The sequence below is a fragment of the Triticum aestivum genome, chromosome 2D (genome assembly GCF_018294505.1).
Source record: "Triticum aestivum cultivar Chinese Spring chromosome 2D, IWGSC CS RefSeq v2.1, whole genome shotgun sequence".
Classification (NCBI taxonomy): Eukaryota; Viridiplantae; Streptophyta; class Magnoliopsida; order Poales; family Poaceae; genus Triticum; species Triticum aestivum.
Window position 1 is genome coordinate 420997867 of NC_057799.1, and position 23793 is coordinate 421021659.

A 23793-nucleotide genomic window follows, 5' to 3' on the forward strand; every position below is an offset into this window, starting at 1 on the left:
GGGGGAACCTCGGGTCCTTCCAAGCATGTTTAAAAGTCTTCAAGTCTCATTTTATGGTCTTTGTCGGTGGCGTGTTGGAGGAGGCTGCAATGCCGATGAGAATAAAGTTACTCTAATTCTTCTTCATCGTGACAGTGACTTACGAGGTAGTGTCACTGAGCCAGAGATGTCTTGTCTTCACATGCTCGATCTTGTGGAATTTACGTTTTTGTCACTGTGAAGCATTCATATGGATCTGCCAAGGTCGTGTTAGTGTATGGTGCTTTTCTTGGTCTGATTTCTTGGGGCTTATACCGGCTTCTTTACTATTTTAGTGAAGATTTTGTTGTATGAGAATCTGTACTTCTAGGAGATCATACCCGGCCCAAGCACATTCGACGCTCATGACTTTCCGTCTTTTTAGATGGGTGACTTTTGAGGCTTTTGAAGACAGTTGACGCGGTATAGCTCGTTTAGGTTTAGCGGGTGCCTCTACTCCGGTTTGATTGCATTGTCTTTATTCAAGAGATTTCAATATAATTCTTAGTTTGCATCTGAGCCCGCGTGCTCGTATCAGGCCTCTGATCTTGTAATGGAACCTTTAGCTTGGCTCTCAACTTGTTTGGTGCGGCCTTTGGGGCCTTCGTTTGTTATGTTGCTGCCCTATGTTCGGGGCTTTATTAATTTATAAAGCCGGAGTCTATATTCTAAAAAAAAAATCTTAGGCAAAGGAGCTAGTATTATGTAACTTCTTTTATCTAGTATGATCCAAGACATTATACATGTAATAATTGTTAGAGTTTGAATAAAATTACATGTTATTTAAAAAAAGGTTGATCTTACTACTACGCTTATCAGTGTAATTATCTTATGTCCATTTATTACTACAGCAGACTAACCGCCGTATATATAAAGGACTACCCTTGGGGTTCTGAAAGAGCACGAGGCAGTCATCGTGGCAGAGAAACTAACACATGGTTCTGCACGTGGGACTCTGAAACTCTGCAGGTGACACTAACCGATTCAAAATTTCAAATTCTGCAGAAAGAGATATGGGCAAGGAGACAAAAGGGGAATAAACAAGGGGACAAACACACGCCAACTTGTTTGTTTCAAACAGTGCCAGTTCAAACATCATCTTGTCTCGTCCCAGTGAGTGATCAACTCATCAACTATACATCTCAATCTTCAACAATCTTCTAGTCTACCAAACCAAAATCATCAGTGGACTATGTATAATGGATTCTGTTCTAATCTAGCCAAGAACCACTCAAAACCAATCATCATACATTATTCGGAACAGGATTCCAAGCATGGAAATTCTTGACCCCCCTGACCTCCTTGCACACCCTCTCCAGCATCCCCAGGAAGTCCCTGACGATGACGAAGATCCTGAGCGGGCTCGCCTCGTCCTTGCCGACGTCGCCGTGGTAGTACTCGGTGATGTCCCTGACGTGGCCCAGCACCCGGCGCTCGCCGTCCTCCAGCTCCCGGATCACCTCCTCGGCGTGGCTGACGAACGGCGCCATGAAGGCGACGAAGCGGCCGTTCCTCTCGTCGCCGGAGAGGCCGCTCCCCACCAGCTCCTTGATCCGGGAGATGCCCTGCGACAGGCTGGAGACCGACGTGGTGAGCACGTCCAGGTCCACGGTCGCCGTCTTCTTGACGTTGGTGAGCTCGGCGGCCAGGCCGGTGCCGATGTCTGTCCCCTCGGCCGCGCGCGTCGGCGACTTCTGCGACCGCGTCATTTCCTGTACCACGAAATGCAGCAGCGTGGTCTTCCCGTCGGCGCCCTTGACGTCGGCGAGCTTGAGCAGCGTGTCGAGCTTGAACGCCATGGCGCCGCCCCGCGCCGTCCCGACGTTCATCCGGTTCCCTGTCTTGAGCACGGCCTCCAGCAACTTCATGAACAGCTTGCTCGACATCAGCTCCCTGCACGCGTCCTTTCACACGCAAAAGAAACAAAATGTCAATGAACTATCGCGGCTGCAACAGTACAGGATTGGCATGTCGAGCTCTGCTCAGCGCTCACCTCGAGCATGGCGAAGGACTTCCTGATGTGGCCAACCTCGTCGGCGAAGGTCTCGCGGTACAGCATCGCCTCGACTCGTGCGAAGGCGCAGGGTATTGTGAGCACCGCCTTGAGGAGCCTCTCCGCCGGGACCAGGCTCTCGACGTCGCCGTCGTAGCCGGAGAGCTTTTCCACCTCCTCCTTGGTCGGCGCCATCTTGATGAGCGCTTCCAGTTGTTGCACCGACAGGCCGTTCCCTGTACCAAAAATCCAGCAACCAAACCAAGAAGCTCCAAGTCAATCAAGGATCGCCACCATATGATACGAGCGTGTTGATAGATACGTGCGGCGTGCAGCCGTTGAGTTACCGTGCAGCAGCGCGGCGTAGATTTGCTCGGCGGTGGCGTTCACCGCCTTCATGAGGATGGTGATGTTCTGCAGCCGCTTGGGGTCCAAGACATGGTTGCCGAGGGAGGGGCTCCGGCTCTGAGCCTCCTCGTGCTTCGCCGAGAGCCTCGAGTTGTACAGGAACAGCGACTCGATCATCTGCTCGTCCAATCTGCAAACCAAAGGAGTAGCACTTGTCAGAACTCAAAAGTTGTACTGCTTCAGTTCAGATTCAAAAAGATGAGTGCGTGCGTGACAGATAAACGGGAAGTCAAACTGATCCAGGCTTACTCGAATGAGCTCGATCGGATTCTGTCCCACACCATCCGGCGGTTGGGCGCCTGGCGCACCTTGTCCCAGTGCAGAGGCTTCAGCTTAGGCAGCGTTGCGCCATTCTTCCCCAGCGGCGCGCTCTGCCTCAGCATGCCCGGCGGCGCGGGCGGCGGCGGTAGACCCGGGCCACCACTTCTCCGAAAATTCTGCTCCTTCAGTATTAGCAGCGGTGGGGGTGGCGGCGGCGGTGGTGGTACAACACCCGGACCACAAGCCGGCACCAGCGGCGGCGGTGGTGGAGGAGGAGGTGGTGGCGGCACCGTCATGCCACTTGCAGCGTCCGAGCGCACGCTTCCTGCCTCTCCTTTTGTCTCCTTTGGTTGGCGCGTGCTGCTGCTCTGCACTCCTGGAAAGCTTAATGAACCGCGGGTTCGCCGGAGCTCATGATCCAAGAACAGCCGCGCTGCTGAGTCCGACGAGCTCGGGGAGTGGGCGCGGCACACTCGCTCCTCGTTCCCGGGCGTGCGCGGGCATTGCGGCGAATAAGGACTCGCGGCCTTCATTTTATCCGCGGGCGTCGTAGGGGCAGAGCTCCGCCGTCTTGACCGCGCGGAAGGTGACGGCGACACGCCGTCGGCCTGACCGGACTTTGTGTCCCGGAGCTCGGAGTAGGAGAAGTGCGAGGAGTTGAAGCAGCACGACGAATGGACCGACCCGGCGCCGTCGTCTTCGGAGCAAGCTCCGGCATCAATTTCTTCTTCACGCTTCGGTACGTCATCTTTCGGTCCGGCCACGACCGTCCCCGGCGCCTCGGCGTCGTCGTGCGTGGCCTCGATGTACGGCTTGACGGCGTCCAGGTAGAGCAGGCTGGGACCAGGGTCGAAGCTCACCTTGTTAGTGGCGCCGCTCTGCTCAGCCCCGTCGCGCCTCCTCTGGAACTTCCTGCACGTGAGGAACACCACAAGGACGACAAGGAGCACCACCAGCGCGCCGGAGAGCGCCGCGGCGGCGGCCACAATGACGAGCTGCATGCTTTTCTTGCCATCGTGGTCGTGCCCACCTCCCCCGTCGCGCGGGCTGTGCGCCGTGCCGTTTCTCCTGTGGGCGACTTTCCCGGGGACGGGGTCCGGGAGGCGCGCGTTCTTATGGAGCAGCGGCAAGTGGGCACGACCCTTGGCCGGTGCCGGTGCCGGTGCGAGAGCCGGAGCCGGAGCGGGAGCGGGAGCGACGGCATGGCCGTGATGCTGCCTCCGCAATGGCCTCGAGCCCAGAGCACCGATGCCAAGCAGCAATCGAAAGCTGCCAGCGCCACCACCACCATCAGCCTGATCTCCCCTCTCCTCGCCGTTGCCGCCTACCGAGAAGAGAAGCACGGCGAAGGACACGATGAAGAAGAGGCGCGGCAGGCGGTGGCGTCTACCGAGATTGGACATGATTGCAGGCTTGCAGGCATCAAGCATTTCAAGGTGGGGAGGAAGGAGGAAATGCCGCTCTGATTTGGTAGAAGAGCTGCGGAAAGGCTGTGCGATCCACGGAATGGAGCAGGCACGTACGCACGCACCGGCAGGGCAGCCGAGGTAGGCGTCGACGCCACTGCAAGGAACCTCTGAGCAACTGCAGGTACGTGCAGTGCAATAGTTTGCATGTGTACCTGCCTATATGCGTTAATGTCACCAAGTTTTGGCAAGAAGAAGAGAGAAAATCAGCTGAGATAGGCGTCAATGGCACTCAAGTTTGAACTGGTTAACAGTAGTTTGTGTCATGTGCGGTCAGATTCAAACGGATAGTAAAACAGTTAGGCACGGAAATTCAAATCATTTTCTATTGCTTGCCCTGTCGTCGCTGCTGTTGGTTTTGCTCGCGCGTCCCTTTGCGAGTTCGCTGCGTGCGCTCTGCAGACTTGTTTTTTACCGCAAGGCTGTTTGGCGATCAGGCGTCAGACAACAATGTTATCCGCCTTTTACTGGTAACCGATCTGGGTGGGGGTCTGGGACAATGATTCTCCCCTGTAAAACGGTTCAATGCCGCTGGTCTCAGCCGTTTGAATTGGCCGGAGTACGTACGTACACATGCCAGGTGGTGTGTTTAAAACGAACTGTAAGGCACCGTACCCTAGCCTGGGTGCTGTTGGATTGGTGGCATCTAGTAGCAGGGATGCGTGGACCCATGAATGTAGTTGGGAATTGAGTGCCCTCAAAGGGTGAAAACAGGAGTGCCAACCCATAGCTTCGGATTCATCTCAAGACATGCTTTGCCCAATATTGGCAGATCAAGCAGGAGCGTGGGCATGTGGCAGACTGGACCAGGTCCAGGTAAGATCTAGCGCCTGAATATCCAGCAAATATTACTCCCTCCGTCCCGAAATACTTGTCGGAGAAATGGAAGTATCTAGACGCATTTTAATTCTAGATACATCCACTTTTATCCATTTCTCCGACATGTATTTTCAGACAAATAGAACGTTTTTCATGTCAAAGTGTGTTAGCCGATGATGGCAAGTTTAGTTCGCGAGCATGACAAATCCGACTCAATTCATTTTTGCCAAGACTTTACAAACTAAATTTGCCATCGTCACACCAATATAATTTGCCATGAAAAAGTTCCACTTGCCATGCCTAACAATCTGACGTCAAATTTAGCCTTTCCGAAGAGCTAAGCACTTCAGACATTTGCTAGCTAGAAAGGTACATGACTGAGAATCTTAGAACCTGTTTGGAATTAAAAAAAAGCATTAACATTTAACATTTTAGAGAAACCGAATTTTATGGGAAATCCTCTCACGGTGCCCTTTAGATACTACCTCCGTTTCAAAATATAGTGCTTTCTCTATTCCCGTGCTTCAACTTTGACCAAAAATTTAACAAACGAGACCGGCTGCCGCAGGAGCAAAAGTTATACTAGTGAATTCGTATTCAAAAGAAGTTTTCAATTATATATATTTTTCTCCCGCCGCAGTCGGTCTCGTTGGTTAAATTTATGGTCAAAGTTAGACCTCGGGAAGCACGGGCGCACTATATTTTGGAATGGAGGAATTAGCTAGGAGAACTTCCTTTTTTACTCTGAATTTTGGAGGATGCTAAACATTAGTTTAAACTTTGTGGTTTTACTCTCTTTTTTGAAATTTGATTTCGTCCCAATTTATGGATAAAGAAGATCCACACATTATAGAGGAGTTGAGGATGAAACCTCAGATGACTGAAACTAGATACATGATGCTCAGAGCACAGCTAACAAATGCAACACAGCAAGCAAACAAAAGATAAGAGGAGGAATGGCGCCCCCTCTGTCGCCGGCCGCCTCCCCACTCCCCTTGCTGCCCCTACGCGGCGCTCCGCCCCCTCTGTTAATTAGTATCACATATGGATGAATAGGATTAGTATCACATATGCATCTCTAGATCCTATTGTTAATTAGTATCACATATCATCTTATATGTTACTAGATCTTAGGATTTGGCATGCACACTTGAAGTGTTGTTCGTATATGCAGTGTGCTGGCCTTTCATGTTTCCTCGCGTGATTGGGGAGAGAGTAGAGAGACGGGTTAGGTGAGAGAAGTAGAGGCTTTTTGTTGCTCATCGAAACTTGGGTTTCAATTCTTGATTAGCAGCTTAGCACATATATGAACACCACTGGTTGTTGGAACTAATCCACATGCACATATATGAAGAGTTTTTACCCTTGTGTCAGGGCTGGGAGTTGTCCTTGATGAGGATGGAAGAGTTATTGCTCTGCTTTGCCATGCTTGCAGAGATAATGCATAATTGATATTTGTGTAGTTGCCTTTTAGGAGTTATTGCTCTGAACTGAACTACAATTTAGTTGTTATTTTGCTTTAGGGAAATGGCGCCACCACCACCACCACCATGTCGACGGTGCAAGTCAAGGTGCGCCAGCAGCCTTGCAACTGGCACGCTGTTCGGCATCTACTTCGAGTCTAGTTTTCTTCATGTGGCGGTAATAAATTATATGAAACTAGTAACCACTATTTTGTTTTTAGTGTTATTGGCATTAATGCATCGTGTATATATCATTTTGCTTTTTGTACACAGATCGTCCCGTGCAATGTGAGGTCGGAATTCAACAAGCTGACCGGAGACTCTGTGACCTTTGAGGCTCCTGGGGCCCTACACTATGGAGGTCGAGAAAGGACGAAATATGACGCAGGTGGTAGGAGATGGATGGGTCCGTTTCATCGCCCACATGCGTATCACCGGTGGTGAGTTGATCAGCTTTTCCTTCAGAGCAGAAAGACCCAAGCTAGCCGTCATTTATGTCAACAAAGCAGAAGATGATGAAGATGATGAGGATGATGAGGATGATGACGACCCACTTGATGAAGCCATCGTAGCTCAAAGAATGAGGTTGAGCGAGGAGGAGGTGTGCAACCTATGGGACATCATTCCGCCACGTGCTGACTTCATCGGGGTGCCATTTGTGACCCGCCTGACAAGTACCATGGTTGATCGGCATATCATGGTATGTCGCATTTACTGTAGTAATTTGATGATATGCTTTATTGTTATACTTAGTGTAGAGTCCGATGATATATATGCTTAGTGAATCTTATATGCTTTATCGTTATACTTAGTGTAGAGTCTGATGATATATATGCTTAGTGAATCTTATATGCTTAGTGAATCCGATGATATATATGCTTAGTGAATTCGATGATCTATATGCTTAGTGAATCCGATGATATATATGCTTTATTGTTATACTTAGTGTAGAGTCCGATGATATATATTCTTAGTGAATCTTATATGCTTTATTGTTATACTTAGTGCAGAGTCCGATGATATATATGCTTAGTGAATCTTATATGCTTAGTGAATCCAATGATATATATGCTTAGTGAATCCGATGATATATATGCTTTATTGTTATACTTAGTGTAGAGTCCGGTGATATATATACTTAGTGAATCTTATATATGCTTAGTGAATCTGATGATCTATATCCTTAGTGAATCCGATGATATATATGCTTCGTGTAGAATCCAAAGAACTGTTAATAGTGTAGAATCCATATATACTTATTAGTAGAATTCATGCTTAGTAGAAATGTAGTACTTGTTGGAAATATGCCCTAGAGGCAATAATAAAATGGTTATTATTATATTTCCTTGTTCATGATAATTGTCTATTGTTCATGCTTTAATTGTGTTATCCGGAAATCGTAATACATGTGTGAATACATAGACCATAACATGTCCCTAGTGAGCCTCTAGTTGACTAGCTCGTTGATCAATAGATGGTTACGGTTTCCTGACCATGGACATTGGATGTCATTGATAACGGGATCACATCATTAGGAGAATGATGTGATGGACAAGACCCAATCCTAAGCATAGCACTAGATCGTGTAGTTCGTTTGCTAAAGCTTTTCTACTGTCAAGTATCATTTCCTTAGACCATGAGATCGTGCAACTCCCGGACACCGTAGGAATGCTTTGGGTGTACCAAACGTCACAACGTAACTGGGTGGCTATAAAGGTGCACTACAGGTATCTCCGAAAGTGTCCATTGGGTTGGCTCGGATCGAGACTGGGATTTGTCACTCCGTATGACGGAGAGGTATCTCTGGGCCCACTCGGTATTGCATCATCATAATGAGCTCAATGTGACTAAGTAGTTAGTCACGGGATCATGCATTACGGAACGAGTAAAGTGACTTGCCGGTAACGAGATTGAATGAGGTATTGGGATACCGACGATCGAATCTCGGGCAAGTAATGTACCGATTGACAAAGGGAATTGTATACGGGATTGCTTGAATCCTCGACATCGTGGTTCATCCGATGAGATCAACGTGGAACATGTGGGAGCCAACATGGGTATCCAGATCCCGCTGTTGGTTATTGGCTAGAGAGGTGTCTCGGTCATGTCTGCATGATTCCCGAACCCGTAGGGTCTACACACTTAAGGTTCGATGACGCTAGGGTTATAAGGAAGGTTTGTATGTGATTACCGAATGTTGTTCGGAGTCCCGGATGAGATCCCGGACGTCACGAGGAGTTCTGGAATGGTCCGGAGGTAAAGATTTATATATGGGAAGTCACCAGACGGTCACCGGAAATATTCGGGGGTATACCGGTATTGTACCGGGACCACCGGAGGGGTTCCGGGGGTCCACCTGGCCCGAAGGGCCTTATGGGCTGTAGGTGGAAGGGAACCAGCCCTTAGTGGGCTGGGCGCCAACCCCCCTAGGGCCCATGCGCCTAGGGTTTTGGGGGAACCCTAAAGGGGGGGCGCCCCCCTTGCTTGGGGGGCAAGCTCCCTCCCCCCTTGGCCGCCGCCCCCCTCTAGATCTCATCTAGAGGGGCCGGCCCCCTTCCCCCTTCTCCCTATAAATAGAGGGGTGAGGGGAGGGCTGCAGGACCACATCCAAGGCGCAGCCCCTCCCCCCCCCCCCAACACCTCTCCTCCTCCGCGTGTGCTTGGCGAAGCCCTGCCGGAGAACTGTCACTCCACCACCACCACGCCGTCGTGCTGCTGTTGGAGCCTTCTTCCTCAACCTCTCCCTCCTCCTTGCTGGATCAAGGCGTGGGAGACGTCACCGCTCCGTACGTGTGTTGAACGCGGAGGTGCTGTCCGTTCGGCGCTTGGATCATCGGTGATTTGGATCACGACGAGTACGACTCCATCAACCCCGTTCTCTTGAACGCTTCCGCTCGCGATCTACAAGGGTATGTAGATGCACTCCTTCCCTCTCGTTGCTAGTAAACTCCATAAATTGATCTTGGTGATGCGTCGAAAATTTTAATTTCTGCTACGATCCCCAATAGTGGCATCATGAGCTAGGTCTATCCGTAGTTTCTATGCACGAGTAGAACACAAGTTGTTGTGGGCGTCGATTTTGTCAATTTACTTGCCGTTACTAGTCTTATCTTGATTCGGCGGCATCGTGGGATGAAGCGGCCCGGACCGACCTTACACGTACGCTTATGTGAGACAGGTTCCACCGACTGACATGCACTAGTTGCATAAGGTGGCTAGCGGGTGTCTGTCTCTCCCACTTTAGTCGGATCGGATTCGATGAAAAGGGTCCTTATGAAGGGTAAATAGAAATTGGCATATCACGTTGCGGTTTTGGCGTAGGTAAGAATCGTTCTTGCTAGAAACCTATAGCAGCCACGTAAAAGTTTGCAACAACAATTAGAGGACGTCTAACTTGTTTTTGCAGCAAGTGTCATGTGATGTGATATGGCCAGAAGGATGTGATGAATGATATATGTGATGTATGAGATTGATCATGTTCTTGTAATAGGAATCACGACTTGCATGTCGATGAGTATGACAACCGGCAGGAGCCATAGGAGTTGTCTTAATTTATTTATGACCTGCGTGTCAACTGGAACGTCATGTAATTACTTTACTTTATTGCTAACCGTTAGCCATAGTAGTAGAAGTAATAGTTGGCGAGACAACTTCATGAAGACACGATGATGGAGATCATGATGATGGATATCATGGTGTCATGCCGGTGACGATGATGAACATGGCGCCCCGAAGATGGAGATCAAAAGGAGCAAAATGATATTGGCCATATCATGTCACTATTTGATTGCATGTGATGTTTATCATGTTTTACATCTTATTTGCTTAGAACGATGGTAGCATAAATAAGATGACCCCTCGCTAAAATTTCAAGAAAGTGTTCCCCCTAACTGTGCACCGTTGCGAAGGTTCGTTGTTCCGAAGCACCACGTGATGATCGGGTGTGATAGGTTCTAACGCTCGCATACAACGGGTGTAAGCCAGATTTACACACGCAATACACTTAGGTTGACTTGGCGAGACTAGCATGTACAGACATGGCCTCGGAACACAAGAGACCGAAAGGTCGAACATGAGTCGTATAGCAGATACGATCAACATGAAGATGTTCACCGATGATGACTAGTCCGTCTCACGTGATGATCGGACACGGCCTAGTTGACTCGGATCATGTATCACTTAGATGACTAGAGGGATGTTTGTCTGAGTGGGAGTTCGTTAATAATTTGATTAGATGAACTTAATTATCATGAACTTAGTCTAAAAACCTTTACAATATGTCTTGTAGATAAAATGGCCCACGCTAATGTTGCCCTCAACTTCAATGCGTTCCTAGAGAAAACCAAGCTGAAAGACGACGGTAGCAACTACACGGACTGGGTCCGTAACCTGAGGATTATCCTCATAGCTGCCAAGAAAGCATATGTCCTTGAAGCACCGCTAGGTGATGCACCTGTTTTCCCAGCAACTCAAGACGTTCTGAATGACTGGCAGTCACGTAGTGATGATTACTCCCTGGTTCAGTGCGGCATGCTTTACAACTTAGAACCGGGGCTCCAAAAGCGTTTTGAGCAGCACGGAGCATATGAGATGTTCCAAGAGCTGAAAATGGTTTTCCAAGCTCATGCCCGGGTCGAGAGATATGAAGTCTCCGACAAGTTCTACAGTTGTAAGATGGAGGAGAATAGTTCCGTCAGTGAACACATACTCAAAATGTCTGGGTTGCACAACCGCTTGTCTCAGCTGGGAGTTAATCTCCCGGATGACGCGGTCGTTGACAGAATCCTTCAGTCGCTCCCACCTAGCTACAAGAGCTTTGTGATGAACTTCAATATGCAGGGGATGGAAAATACCATTCCTGAGGTATATTCAATGCTGAAATCAGCGGAGGTGGAGATCAAAAAGGAACATCAAGTGTTGATGGTGAATAAAACCACCAAGTTCAAGAAAGGCAAGGGTAAGAAGAACTTCAAGAAAGACGGCAAGGGAGTTGCCGCGCCCGGTAAGCAAGCTGCCGGGAAGAAGACAAAGAATGGACCCAAGCCTGAGACTGAGTGCTTTTATTGCAAGGGAAACGGTCACTGGAAGCGGAACTGCTCCAAGTACTTAGCGGATAAGAAGGCCGGAAATACCAAAGGTATATGTGATATACATGTTATAGATGTGTACCTAACCAGCGCTCGTAGTAGCTCCTGGGTATTTGATACCGGTGTCGTTGCTCATATTTGTAACTCAAAGCAGGAGCTGCGGAATAAGCGGAGACTGGCGAAGGACGAGGGGACGATGTGCGTCGGGAATGGTTCCAAGGTCGATGTGATCGCCGTCGGCACGCTACCTCTACATTTACCTACGAGACTAGTTTTAAACCTCAATAATTGTTATTTAGTGCCAGCTTTGAGCATGAACATTGTATCTGGATCTCGTTTAATGCGAGATGGCTACTCATTTAAATCCGAGAATAATGGTTGTTCTATTTATATGAGAGATATGTTTTATGGTCATGCCCCGCTGGTCAATGGTTTATTCTTAATGAATCTTGAACGTGATGTTACACATATTCATAGTGTGAATGCCAAGAAATGTAAGGTTGATAATGATAGTCCCACATACTTGTGGCACTGCCGCCTTGGTCACATTGGTGTCAAACGCATGAAGAAACTCCATGCAGATGGACTTTTGGAGTCTCTTGATAATGAATCATTTGACACGTGCGAACCATGCCTCATGGGCAAAATGACCAAGACTCCGTTCTCCGGAACAGTGGAGCGAGCAACCAACTTATTGGAAATCATACATACTGATGTGTGCGGTCCAATGAGCGTTGAGGCTCGTGGTGGCTATCGTTATGTTCTCACCCTCACTGATGACTTGAGTAGATATGGGTATGTCTACTTAATGAAACACAAGTCTGAGACCTTTGAAAAGTTCAAGGAATTTCAGAGTGAGGTTGAGAATCAACGTGACAGGAAAATAAAGTTCTTACGATCAGATCGTGGAGGGGAATATTTGAGTCACGAATTTGGCACACACTTAAGGAAATGTGGAATTGTCTTACAACTCACGCCGCCTGGAACACCTCAGCGTAATGGTGTGTCCGAACGTCGTAATCGCACTCTATTGGATATGGTGCGATCTATGATGTCTCTTACCGATCTACCGCTATCATTCTGGGGTTATGCTTTAGAGACTGCCGCATTCACTTTAAATAGGGCTCCGTCGAAATCCGTTGAGACGACACCGTATGAATTATGGTTTGGAAAGAAACCTAAGCTGTCGTTTCTTAAAGTTTGGGGATGCGATGCTTATGTCAAGAAACTTCAACCTGAAAAGCTCGAACCCAAGTCGGAAAAATGCATCTTCATAGGATACCCTAAGGAAACCATTGGGTATACCTTCTACCTCAGATCCGAAGGCAAGATCTCCGTTGCCAAGAACGGGTCCTTTCTGGAGAAAGAGTTTCTCTTGAAAGAAGTAAGTGGGAGGAAAGTGGAACTTGATGAGATGACCCCTCTCGAACCAGAAAGTAGCGCAGCACAAGAAAATGTTTCTGTGGTGCCTGCACCGACTAGAGAGGAAGTTAATGATGACGATCATGATCAAGTTACCACTAAACTTCGTAGGTCCACAAGGACACGTTCCGCACCAGAGTGGTACGGCAACCCTGTCCTGGAAATCATGTTGTTGGACAACGGTGAACCTTCGAACTATGAAGAAGCAATGGCGGGTCCAGATTCCAACAAATGGCTTGAAGCCATGCAATCCGAGATAGGATCCATGTATGAAAACAAAGTATGGACTTTGACAGACTTGCCCGATGATCGGCGAGCGATAGAAAATAAATGGATCTTTAAGAAGAAGACGGACGCGGATGGAAATGCTACCATCTATAAAGCTCGACTTGTCGCTAAGGGTTATCGACAAGTTCAAGGAGTTGACTACGATGAGATCTTCTCACCGGTAGCGAAGCTGAATTCCGTCCGAATCATGTTAGCAATTGCCGCATTCTACGATTATGAAATATGGCAAATGGACGTCAAAACGGCATTCCTTAAGGAAGAATTGTATATGATGCAGCCGGAAGGTTTTGTCGATCCTAAGAATGCTGACAAAGTATGCAAGCTCCAGCACTCAATCTATGGGATGGTGCAGGCATCTCGGAGTTGGAACATTCGCTTTGATGAGATGATCAAAGCGTTTGGGTTTACGCAGACCTATGGAGAAGCCTGTGTTTACAAGAAAGTGAGTGGGAGCTCTGTAGCATTTCTCTTATTATATGTGGATGACATACTATTGATGGGAAATGATATAGAATTCTTGGAAAGTATAAAGGCCTACTTGAATAAGTGTTTTCAATGAAGGACCTTGGAGAAGCTGCTTACATATTAGGCATCAAGATCTATAGAGATAGATCGAGACGCCTCATAGGTCTTTCACAAAGCACATACCTTGACAAGATATTGAAGAAGTTCAATATGGATCAGTCCAAGAAGGGGTTCTTGCCTGTATTGCAAGGTGTGAGATTGAGCACGGCTCAATGCCCGACCACGGCAGAAGATAGAGAAAAGATGAGTGTCGTCCCCTATGCCTCGGCCATAGGGTCTATCATGTATGCCATGCTGTGTACCAGACCTGATGTAAACCTTGCCGTAAGTTTGGTAGGAAGGTACCAAAGTAATCCCGACATGGAACACTGGACAGCGGTCAAGAACATCCTGAAGTACCTGAAAAGGACTAAGGATATGTTTCTCGTTTATGGAGGTGACGAAGAGCTCATCGTAAAGGGTTACGTCGATGCTAGCTTCGACACAGATCTGGATGACTCTAAGTCACAAACCGGATACGTGTATATTTTGAATGGTGGGGCAGTCAGCTGGTGCAGTTGCAAGCAAAGCGTCGTGGCGGGATCTACATGTGAAGCGGAGTACATGGCAGCCTCAGAGGCAGCACATGAAGCAATCTGGATGAAGGAGTTCATTGCCGACCTAGGAGTTATTCCCAATGCATCGGGGCCGATGACTCTCTTCTATGACAACACTGGAGCTATTGCCCTTGCCAAGGAGCCCAGGTTTCACAAGAAGACCAGGCACATCAAGCGTCGCTTCAACTCCATTCGTGAAAATGTTTAAAATGGAGACATACATATTTGTAAAGTGCATACGGATTTGAATGTCGCAGATCCGTTGACTAAACCTCTTCCACGAGCGAAACATGATCAACACCAGAACTATTCATCACAATGTAACTAGATTATTGACTCTAGTGCAAGTGGGAGACTGTTGGAAATATGCCCTAGAGGCAATAATAAAATGGTTATTATTATATTTCCTTGTTCATGATAATTGTCTATTGTTCATGCTTTAATTGTGTTATCCGGAAATCGTAATACATGTGTGAATACATAGACCATAACATGTCCCTAGTGAGCCTCTTGTTGACTAGCTCGTTGATCAATAGATGGTTACGGTTTCCTGACCATGGACATTGGATGTCATTGATAACAGGATCACATCATTAGGAGAATGATGTGATGGACAAGACCCAATCCTAAGCATAGCACTAGATCGTGTAGTTCGTTTGCTAAAGCTTTTCTAATGTCAAGTATCATTTCCTTAGACCATGAGATCGTGCAACTCCTGGATACCGTAGGAATGCTTTGGGTGTACCAAACGTCACAACGTAACTGGTTGGCTATAAAGGTGCACTACAGGTATCTCCGAAAGTGTCTGTTGGGTTGGCTCGGATCGAGACTGGGATTTGTCACTCCGTATGACGGAGAGGTATCTCTGGGCCCACTCAGTATTGCATCATCATAATGAGCTCAATGTGACTAAGTAGTTAGTCACGGGATCATGCATTACGGAAAGAGTAAAGTGACTTGCCGGTAACGAGATTGAACGAGGTATTGGGATACCGACGATTGAATCTCGGGCAAGTAATGTACCGATTGACAAAGGGAATTGTATACGGGATTGCTTGAATCCTCGACATCGTGGTTCATCCGATGAGATCATCGTGGAACATGTGGGAGCCAACATGGGTATCTAGATCCCGCTGTTGGTTATTGACCGGAGAGTCGTCTCGGTCATGTCTGCATGATTCCCGAACCCGTAGGGTCTACACACTTAAGGTTCGATGACGCTAGGTGTTGAGGATATCACCATTAGAGTCACCCGCCCAGGAGGGGCCGGGTTACGTCATAATGATCATCACGCGAAGCCCAGTACCAAACTTGAAGACGGCGGGTCAGTAATGGGCTTAAGACCCGGAGATGGCTTAAGGCCCGTAGTGATAACCGCTGTTATGGTGAAACTTGTAGTGTAAGGCAAGAATAGTTAAGAGTCCGAGCCGGACACTGTTATGAGCCGGCCGGGACTCTAAGAGCCGCTGGGCGTCAACCTCTCTATATAAAGGGACGACCCGGCGGCAGTTTAGTGGCAAGTAAGGCCAAATCGATAATGAGGGAGGACGGTTTAGCTCCTGGTCGTCGAAACCCTAATCAATACCAGCTCAACTGGACGTAGGCTTTTACCTTCACCGTAAGGGGCCGAACCAGTATAACCCTCGTGTTCCTTGTCCCGCTTAACCCCTTTAAGCTTCCTAACTGCGATGGCTCCATGACTAAGTCCTTGCACGAGGACATCGGACGTGACAATTCCACGACAGTTGGCGCCCATCGTGGGGCTGGCGCACGGTGGATTTGAGTTCTTGAAGGGCAGCTTCGAAGGGCTCAAGGGATACGCTATGGGCCGGATGACCAAGAGTCGTCGCGGCAAGCTCTACATCGACGATGCAAATTGGGGCCCCGACGCCGGCTCAATCGAGTACGGGTACCGGGCCCCCTTCGGCGGAATCCATGTCTTCATTGGCAAGATTGGTGAGCCGGGCCCTGAGCCAGACCTCTGCGCCGATCTCATCGAGATGGCTCAGCGTGCACGACCCGCCCGGGCTCTACCTGCCTTGAAGTATGCTTTCGTGGGATGTGTCCATGGAGGACTCTCTGAAGGATCTGGATCTGGTGATGAGACGGCCGCCCGCTCTGACGGCGAGTCGTCTACGGATGAGACAAACTCATTATATCAACTTCAAGATGGCAGGCTCAGGGGTTGTTCCGATGGCGACAGTATTCCGGACCCCTTTGAGCCGCCGAGCCGGGTTGGAATCTTCATGGCTGGTGCACAACCTGTTCAAAACTCCACCACTGGGGCAGGAGGCCCTGTGCCCTCGCCGGCTCAGGTGCTGATGGATCTCACAGACAAGATGACGGCCCTGTTAACCGCTACGGTTGCCCCAGCGGATCAAGCTCAGCATGACGCGGAGGTGGCACAGTTAAAGTTGGATCTAGCAAAAGCCAAGGAGGATCTAGCGGCGGAGGGGATCAGGATGGCTGCAGAGAGGGCGGCTCTCGACGCCCAGACTCAGCTGATTCAGGCACAGTCTTTCCGGCTCACGATGGATCAAAACGCGTCCAATGAGGTCATGAGAAGGAGGCATCAAAAGGCCCAATCTCGACTCCCTCCGGTTTACGATCCTCAAAACCTCTTCAACACGCCTGGTGCAGGGCCTAGTAACCCGCCAGAGATCACGGCGCCCGGGGCTGGAATGCCAATTCAGCCCCAAGTGATGGGGCCTCCCCGGGTGAACGCTACCCCGCCTCAGTACGTGCCAATACCACCGGGTCATTATGCCAACCCGTTGGAAAACATGGTCGCCGCGGCGGCGCGACTGGCGGCTCTCCCAATTGAGGGCGACTCTCCGACGGCGGTTGAAACCCGCCGGGTCAAAGAGCTTCTTCAGACGGCTCTGGCGCAACAGGAGGCATATTCATATAGCCGGGACAGGATTCATTCAACCCCTCGTCCAGGCCGGAGCCCGAGTTATAGCAGGCATATGGTCTCAGCGACCGGCTCTAGCAACGTCCGATACCGTGATTTGCCTCCAGGCTACGGTCTGGTTCAGGATGGAGCTTTTAACGTGGTAGACCAAGACAGAGCACGACGAGAGGCGGAGCAGGCGGCTCAGTTGACGGCTTACCAGCCACTCCCGGCTTATCCGACGGCTTCCATCGATGCGGGTATACCTACGAGGACTGGAGGTGTTCCTTGTCTGGTGCCGGCTCTCCGTAACGAAGGTCTGCCTAAGGATTTCAAAGGGCCAAGGAAAGTGCCTAATTACACAGCTGATTTACAACCCGGAGCATGGATCGAGAGTTACGAGATGGCTATGGAGTTGCTGGAGGTCAGTGAAGCGGCAATGGCCAAGTACTTCACCATGATGTTAGATGGGACTGCCCGCACTTGGTTGAAAGGGCTGCCACCGAATTCTATCGGGTCTTGGGCTGAGCTAAAAGCCCGGTTCATCCAAAACTTCAAAGATACCTGTAGGCAGTCTATGTCAATTGTGGATTTGACTAACTGTAAGCAGCAGGAGGGTGAGTCTACAACCCATTGGGTTCGCCGGGTCAAAGAGATAATACATTCATCTGATAAGATGGATGCTGGCTCTGCAGTCTTAATGTTAGAGCAGAATTGTCGCTTTGCGCCCCTGAAGATGAAGCTCAGGCGGCTCAAGCGCGATTGCAATGATATGGGTACGCTGATGGCGGCTCTGGTTAAGTACGCCGACTCTGACAGTACCAAGGATCCCGCGTCGGATGATGAAAGGACAGGGAAGGGAAAACGGAATGGCAATGGCAAGGGCCCCCAGCATAACCCGGCGAACCAGGGAGGTAACAAGCGTAAGGCTGATGGCAATATGGAGTTTGTGGCCAACGCCAGTTCACAGGGTAACAACCACGGACGCAAGGGGAGACCACCTCCCCGCGCCGGCGGGTCAGGCCCGACGCTTGAGCAGTTGTTGAATGAGCCTTGTCCAAGGCATGGCTCTAGGGAAAAGCCGGCCACTCATCTGTGGAAGGACTGCGCAATTATGAAGGCCTTTAAAAATTCCAATGCTTTCAATGGCAACAGTGGCCCGGGCGGCGGCTCAGGCGCTGGCGGCTTTCATGGCCCGGGCGGCGGCTCAAATTCCAATCCTCAGAATGTTCAAGGGGGCTTTAATCAGCAGTCCGGCCAGGGTCATCAGCAGCAGCAGGGGGGATACCAGACCAATCCAAAGCAGCTCAATGGTGGACAGTATCATGTGTTTACCATCAGTCTGTGCAAGCGAGATCAGAAGCTTCATAAGAGGGCTGTGAATGCTGTTGAGCCGGCGGTTCCACGCTATTTAAGATGGTGTGAGCAGCCTATTGTGTGGAGTAGGGAAGATCACCCTCCCCGGGTCGATAATCCGGGTCACCTGGCCCTGGTGGTGGCTCCTCAGGTGGGGGGATATAAATTCACTAAAGTGCTCATGGACGGAGGCAGCAGCATCAACATCCTGTATTATGAGACTTTCCGTCGTATGGGATTGATTGATAAGAATCTCAGCCAGTCCAATACTGTTTTCCATGGTGTGGTGCCTGGTAAGTCGGCATATCCAGTCGGTAAGATCGAGCTGGAAGTGGCTTTTGGAGATGAGTACAACTACAGGGCGGAAAAATTAACCTTTGAGGTGGTTAAGATAAGAAGCCCGTATCATGCTTTATTTGGGCGGCCGGCTTACGCCAAGTTCATGGCACGGCCGTGTGACGTATATTTGCAGCTCAAGATGCCGGGTCACAATGGGACCATTACGTTTCATGGCAGCCGAAAGATAGCCTTGGAGTGTGAGGAAGGTGACGCGGCTTACGCTGAATCTGTTTGTGCAACAGAGGAGTTGAAGTTTTACAAGGACAATGTTGACCCAGCAGATATGACGTCTTTGAAGAAGCCAACCACAGAGCATGAGCCGGTAATGAAATTTAAGTCCGCTGATGAGACTAAACTTGTTGACTTTGTTCCAGGTGACTCATCTCAACAATTCAACATCAGTGCCAATCTGGATCCGAAATAGGAAGGCGCGCTCATCGAGTTCATCCGTGAGAACAGGGACATCTTTGCATGGAAACCTTCTGACATGCCGGGTGTACCTAGAGAACTCACTGAGCACACTCTCAATTTTGATCCAAAGTTTAAGCCGGTCAGGCAATTCCTCCGGCGGTTTAATGAGGAGAGGCGGAAAGCCATTGGTGATGAGGTAGCCCGGCTCTTGGCGGCCGGGTTTATCGTTGAAGTTTTTCATCCAGAATGGTTAGCTAACCCGGTGCTCATGCTTAAGAAGAACGGCACCTGGCGGATGTGTGTGGATTACACGGATTTAAACAAGGCTTGTCCGGCTGATCCTTTTGCTCTCCCCCGTATTGATTAGATTATTGATGCTACGGCGGGTTGTGAGCGCTTAAGTTTTTTGGATGCTTATTCTGGATACCATCAGATTAAAATGGCAGTTACGGACCAGGAGAAGACAACGTTCATCACTCCTTTTGGAGCCTTCTGTTATGTATCTATGCCTTTTGGGCTCAAGAGTGCACAGGCGACTTACCGGCGTTGTGTGCAGAATTGTCTTCATAACCAGATTGGGCGCAATGTTCATGCTTATGTGGATGATATCGTGGTTAAATCCAGGGAGAAGGAGACCTTGATAGATGATCTGAGAGAAACCTTTGATAATCTCCGGGTCTACAGGATGATGCTCAACCCGGCCAAGTGTGTTTTTGGTGTTCCTGCAGGCAAGCTCTTGGGTTTTCTGGTTTCTCACAGAGGCATTGAAGCTAACCCGGAAAAGATCAAGGCAATCACCTCTCTGGCTAAACCGGCGTGTATAAACGACGTCCAGCGTCTGGCGGGTCGCATCGCTGCTTTAAGCCGGTTTATAAGCCGTTTGGGTGAAAAGGCCATGCCGCTGTACCAGTTGATGAAGAAAACAGATGACTTTGTCTGGAATGATGCTGCCAATGCTGCTTTTGAGGATTTGAAGAGACAACTGGCTGAGACCCCAGTTCTTGCTGCTCCTGTCGACAAGGAGCCCTTATTGCTGTATGTAGCCGCTAACACACGAGCCGTCAGTGTGGCTGTGGTGGTGGAGCGCAAGGAAGAGGGTAAGGAGTATCCGGTTCAGCGACCGGTTTACTACGTCAGTGAAGTGCTCATTGAGTCCAAGCAACGGTATCCACATTGGCAGAAGCTTGTTTATGGGGTATTCATGGCAAGCCGGAAGCTTAAGCATTATTTCCAGGGTCACCCTATCACTGTGGTTAGTTCTGCTCCCCTAGGAGATATCATCCAAAACAGAGAAGCCACAGGGAGAGTGGCTAAGTGGGCTATAGAACTTGGGCCTCATGGTCTGAAATACGTGCCACGCACTGCTATCAAATCTCAAGCATTGGTGGATTTCATCAATGATTGGACAGAGCTGCAGGTGCCTGAAGAGAAACCGGATAATACATACTGGACTATACAGTTCGACGGGTCTAGGCAATTGGAGGGCTCGGGGGCTGGAGTTGTATTAGCTTCCCCTCGAGGTGACAAGTTTTGCTATGTGCTACGGTTGATGTTTCCCTGTACTAACAATGCAGCTGAGTACGAGGCCTTGCTCCATGGTCTTCGGATGGCTAAGGAGATGAGTTTGAGCCGGGTAAGGTGCTTTGGCGACTCAGATTTAGTGGCCCAACAAGTGTCAGGCAAGTGGGATTCCAAGGACCCTCTCATGGCGGCTTATCGCCGCGAAGTTGATGCCATTGCTGGACACTTTCAGGGTTACCAAGTAGAGCACATCGATCGCAGGAAGAACGAGGCGGCTGATGCTTTAAGCCGGCTGGGTTCTCAGCGAAAGCCGGTGCCGCCTAATACTTTCTTGGACATTTTGCATAACCCTTCTGTCAAGTTGCCTACAGAGGAAGACTTGGCTGTTCCTGACCCGGAGGCACAGTTGGTGGCGGCTCTCCACATCACCCCAGACTGGACAGTACCATACTTGGCTTACATGACCCGGGGAGATTTGCCTGAGGATGAAACTTTGGCCAGACAAATAACCCGGCGGTCTAAGTCAATGGTCATTATCAATGGCGAGCTGCATCGTCGCAGTGTTACTGGAACTTTCCAGCGTTGTGTTTCCCCTGAGGAGGGTCAAGAAATCTTACGTGAGATTCATGAAGGGGATTGTGGCCATCATGCCGGCTCAAAATCCCTTGTGGCCAAGGCTTTTCGTCATGGTTTTTATTGGCTGACGGCTCATGCTGATGCGGAGGGATTGGTCAGTAAATGTGACGGTTGTCAGAGGTTCTCGCGACGGGCTCATGTGCCGGCTCAAGAATTGAGGATGATTCCAATTACTTGGCCGTTTGCAGTCTGGGGGCTTGATATGGTTGGGCCTTTTAAAAGGTCCAAGGATAAGAAAACCCACCTCTTGGTGGCGGTCGACAAGTTCACAAAGTGGGTTGAAGCAGAGCCAGTTAGCAAGTGTGACGCAGCCACGGCGGTTCAGTTCATGAAGAGGGTGATATTTCGCTTTGGTTTTCCACACAGCATTATAACTGACAATGGTACCAATCTGTCTAAAGGCGCCATGGAAGAGTTTTGTCAACGAGAGCATATTCGACTTGATGTTTCATCAGTGGCTCACCCTCAATCCAATGGTCAAGCTGAGAGAGCTAATCAGGAGATCTTGAAGGGCATCAAGCCCCGGCTTTTGGTCCCTTTGCAACGGACGCCGGGTTGTTGGGTGGAGGAGTTACCCTCCGTGTTATGGAGTATCAATACTACTCCTAACAGGTCTACGGGTTACACGCCTTTCTTCATGGTTTATGGAGCGGAGGCGGTCCTCCCTAGTGACATCCGTCATGATTCGCCTCGAGTGGCGGATAATGAGCAGGCGCGTCAAGATGCTCTTGACTTGTTGGACGAACAGCGTGATATGGCAGCAGCTCGCTCGGCGATTTATCAACAAGACCTGCGCCGCTATCACAGCCGCCGGGTTAAGTCCAGGGTCTTTCAGGAAAGCGATCTGGTGCTCCGGCTTATCCAAGATCAAACAGATGCACACAAGTTATCCCCGCCTTGGGAAGGGCCCTTTGTGGTCAGCAAGAACTTGCACAACGGGTCATACTACCTTATTGATGTTTGGGAGCACAAAGATTCACGCAAGTCGGAGGAAGAGACCCGTCGGCCGTGGAACATAGCTCAGCTTCGGCCTTATTACACTTGAGCCACCGGCTCTCATAATGTACATATTTCTACAGCCATGTATATATTATGATAAATAATAAAGCAGGACCTCTATCCTTTTCTCCTCCAAAGGTAAACGTGTTATTTCCATTACAACATCACATGGTCACTTGGAGGTGGATCCGGCTTACGATCGTATTCGAATCTAGCCGTTAACAATATAATCACCTGGGGGCTTCCTGTTCAAACATAGGTCGTATTCGAACCAAAGAGAACATAGCTGTCGATACCCACTTGATTGGCAAATTGCCGAGCTCATTGGGGAGTTTTCCTTGATCATATTTGAATCATAGCTCAACCCCCTTTGGGAACCGACGTGGATCGTATTCGAATCAGCGTCGTTAAACAACTCTTAAGGTCATTTGGGGGCTTCCTGTTCAAACATGGGTCGTATTCGAATCTAAGAGAACATAGCTGTCGGTACCCTCTTGATCGGCAACGCCAAACCCACTGGGGGCTATATGATCGCATTCGAATCTTAGTTTAACCCCTTTGGGACGGTTCTCTGGTCGTATTCGAACCAGAAGCCCCTAAATTTTGATCTTTTGGTTTGCAATAAGTTCTTTTGATCATATCAACAGTGTGCAAGGGCGGTTCTTACTCTACCGGCTTAAATTTGATTAACAATGTTGATAGCACACAATAAGCATTATCGATGCTGTTAAGTCGGAGTTCTCAACCTCATTATTTGGGTTACATAACCAGAAGTATACTTGAAGGCTTGTAAGTATGCTATTATGGTTACATCGAGGATATAATTGAGGGCCAGTCTTTGGTGACTTTGGTTCATATTCCGGGTTATATATAAGGTATATGACTCTCAGTGCGGTAAGCCGCCCAGAGACTTGTGATTTGTTTTCTATGCAGGACGGTTAAAGATAGCTCTTTAACTTAAGGAAAGTAGATGGTCGAACATAACCCGGAGGAATATAAAGAAGCAGCTTCAATGGAGTTAAGCATTCAACACGTGCACGATGGCACGACAAAATTAAGTGTTTGTCCTACTCTATTACAAGACTCCCCGAGTCCAAAAGGTTGATGATTTCCAGTCAATGCCGCTCAAAGCTTCAAATTGAGCCTCATCATCAATTAACCTGGTCGGGTCAACTTCTGGGGCGAAGGTGTGCTTACGAGTCGGCGGGATCAGGCTGACTGCTTCATAGCGTGGAGTTGGGATCCTCTGATTCTCCGCGTCATAGCCCGGCTGATACTTGGTAAGATCTGTG

General features: G+C 49.1%; 1 protein-coding gene across 1 annotated transcript; it reads right to left on the reverse strand.

Moving 5' to 3' along the window:
• Window positions 1–1048: 1048 nt before the first annotated feature.
• On the reverse strand, window positions 1049–4401 carry LOC123053552 (formin-like protein 2). Its single transcript, XM_044477016.1, has 4 exons — window positions 2669–4401; window positions 2359–2549; window positions 2012–2247; window positions 1049–1922 (listed from the first exon to the last, which is right to left on the reverse strand). The coding sequence occupies exons 1-4, from the start codon at window positions 4108–4110 to the stop codon at window positions 1263–1265; spliced, it is 2529 nt and encodes an 842-aa protein (XP_044332951.1). The 5' UTR covers window positions 4111–4401; the 3' UTR covers window positions 1049–1262.
• Window positions 4402–23793: the final 19392 nt, after the last annotated feature.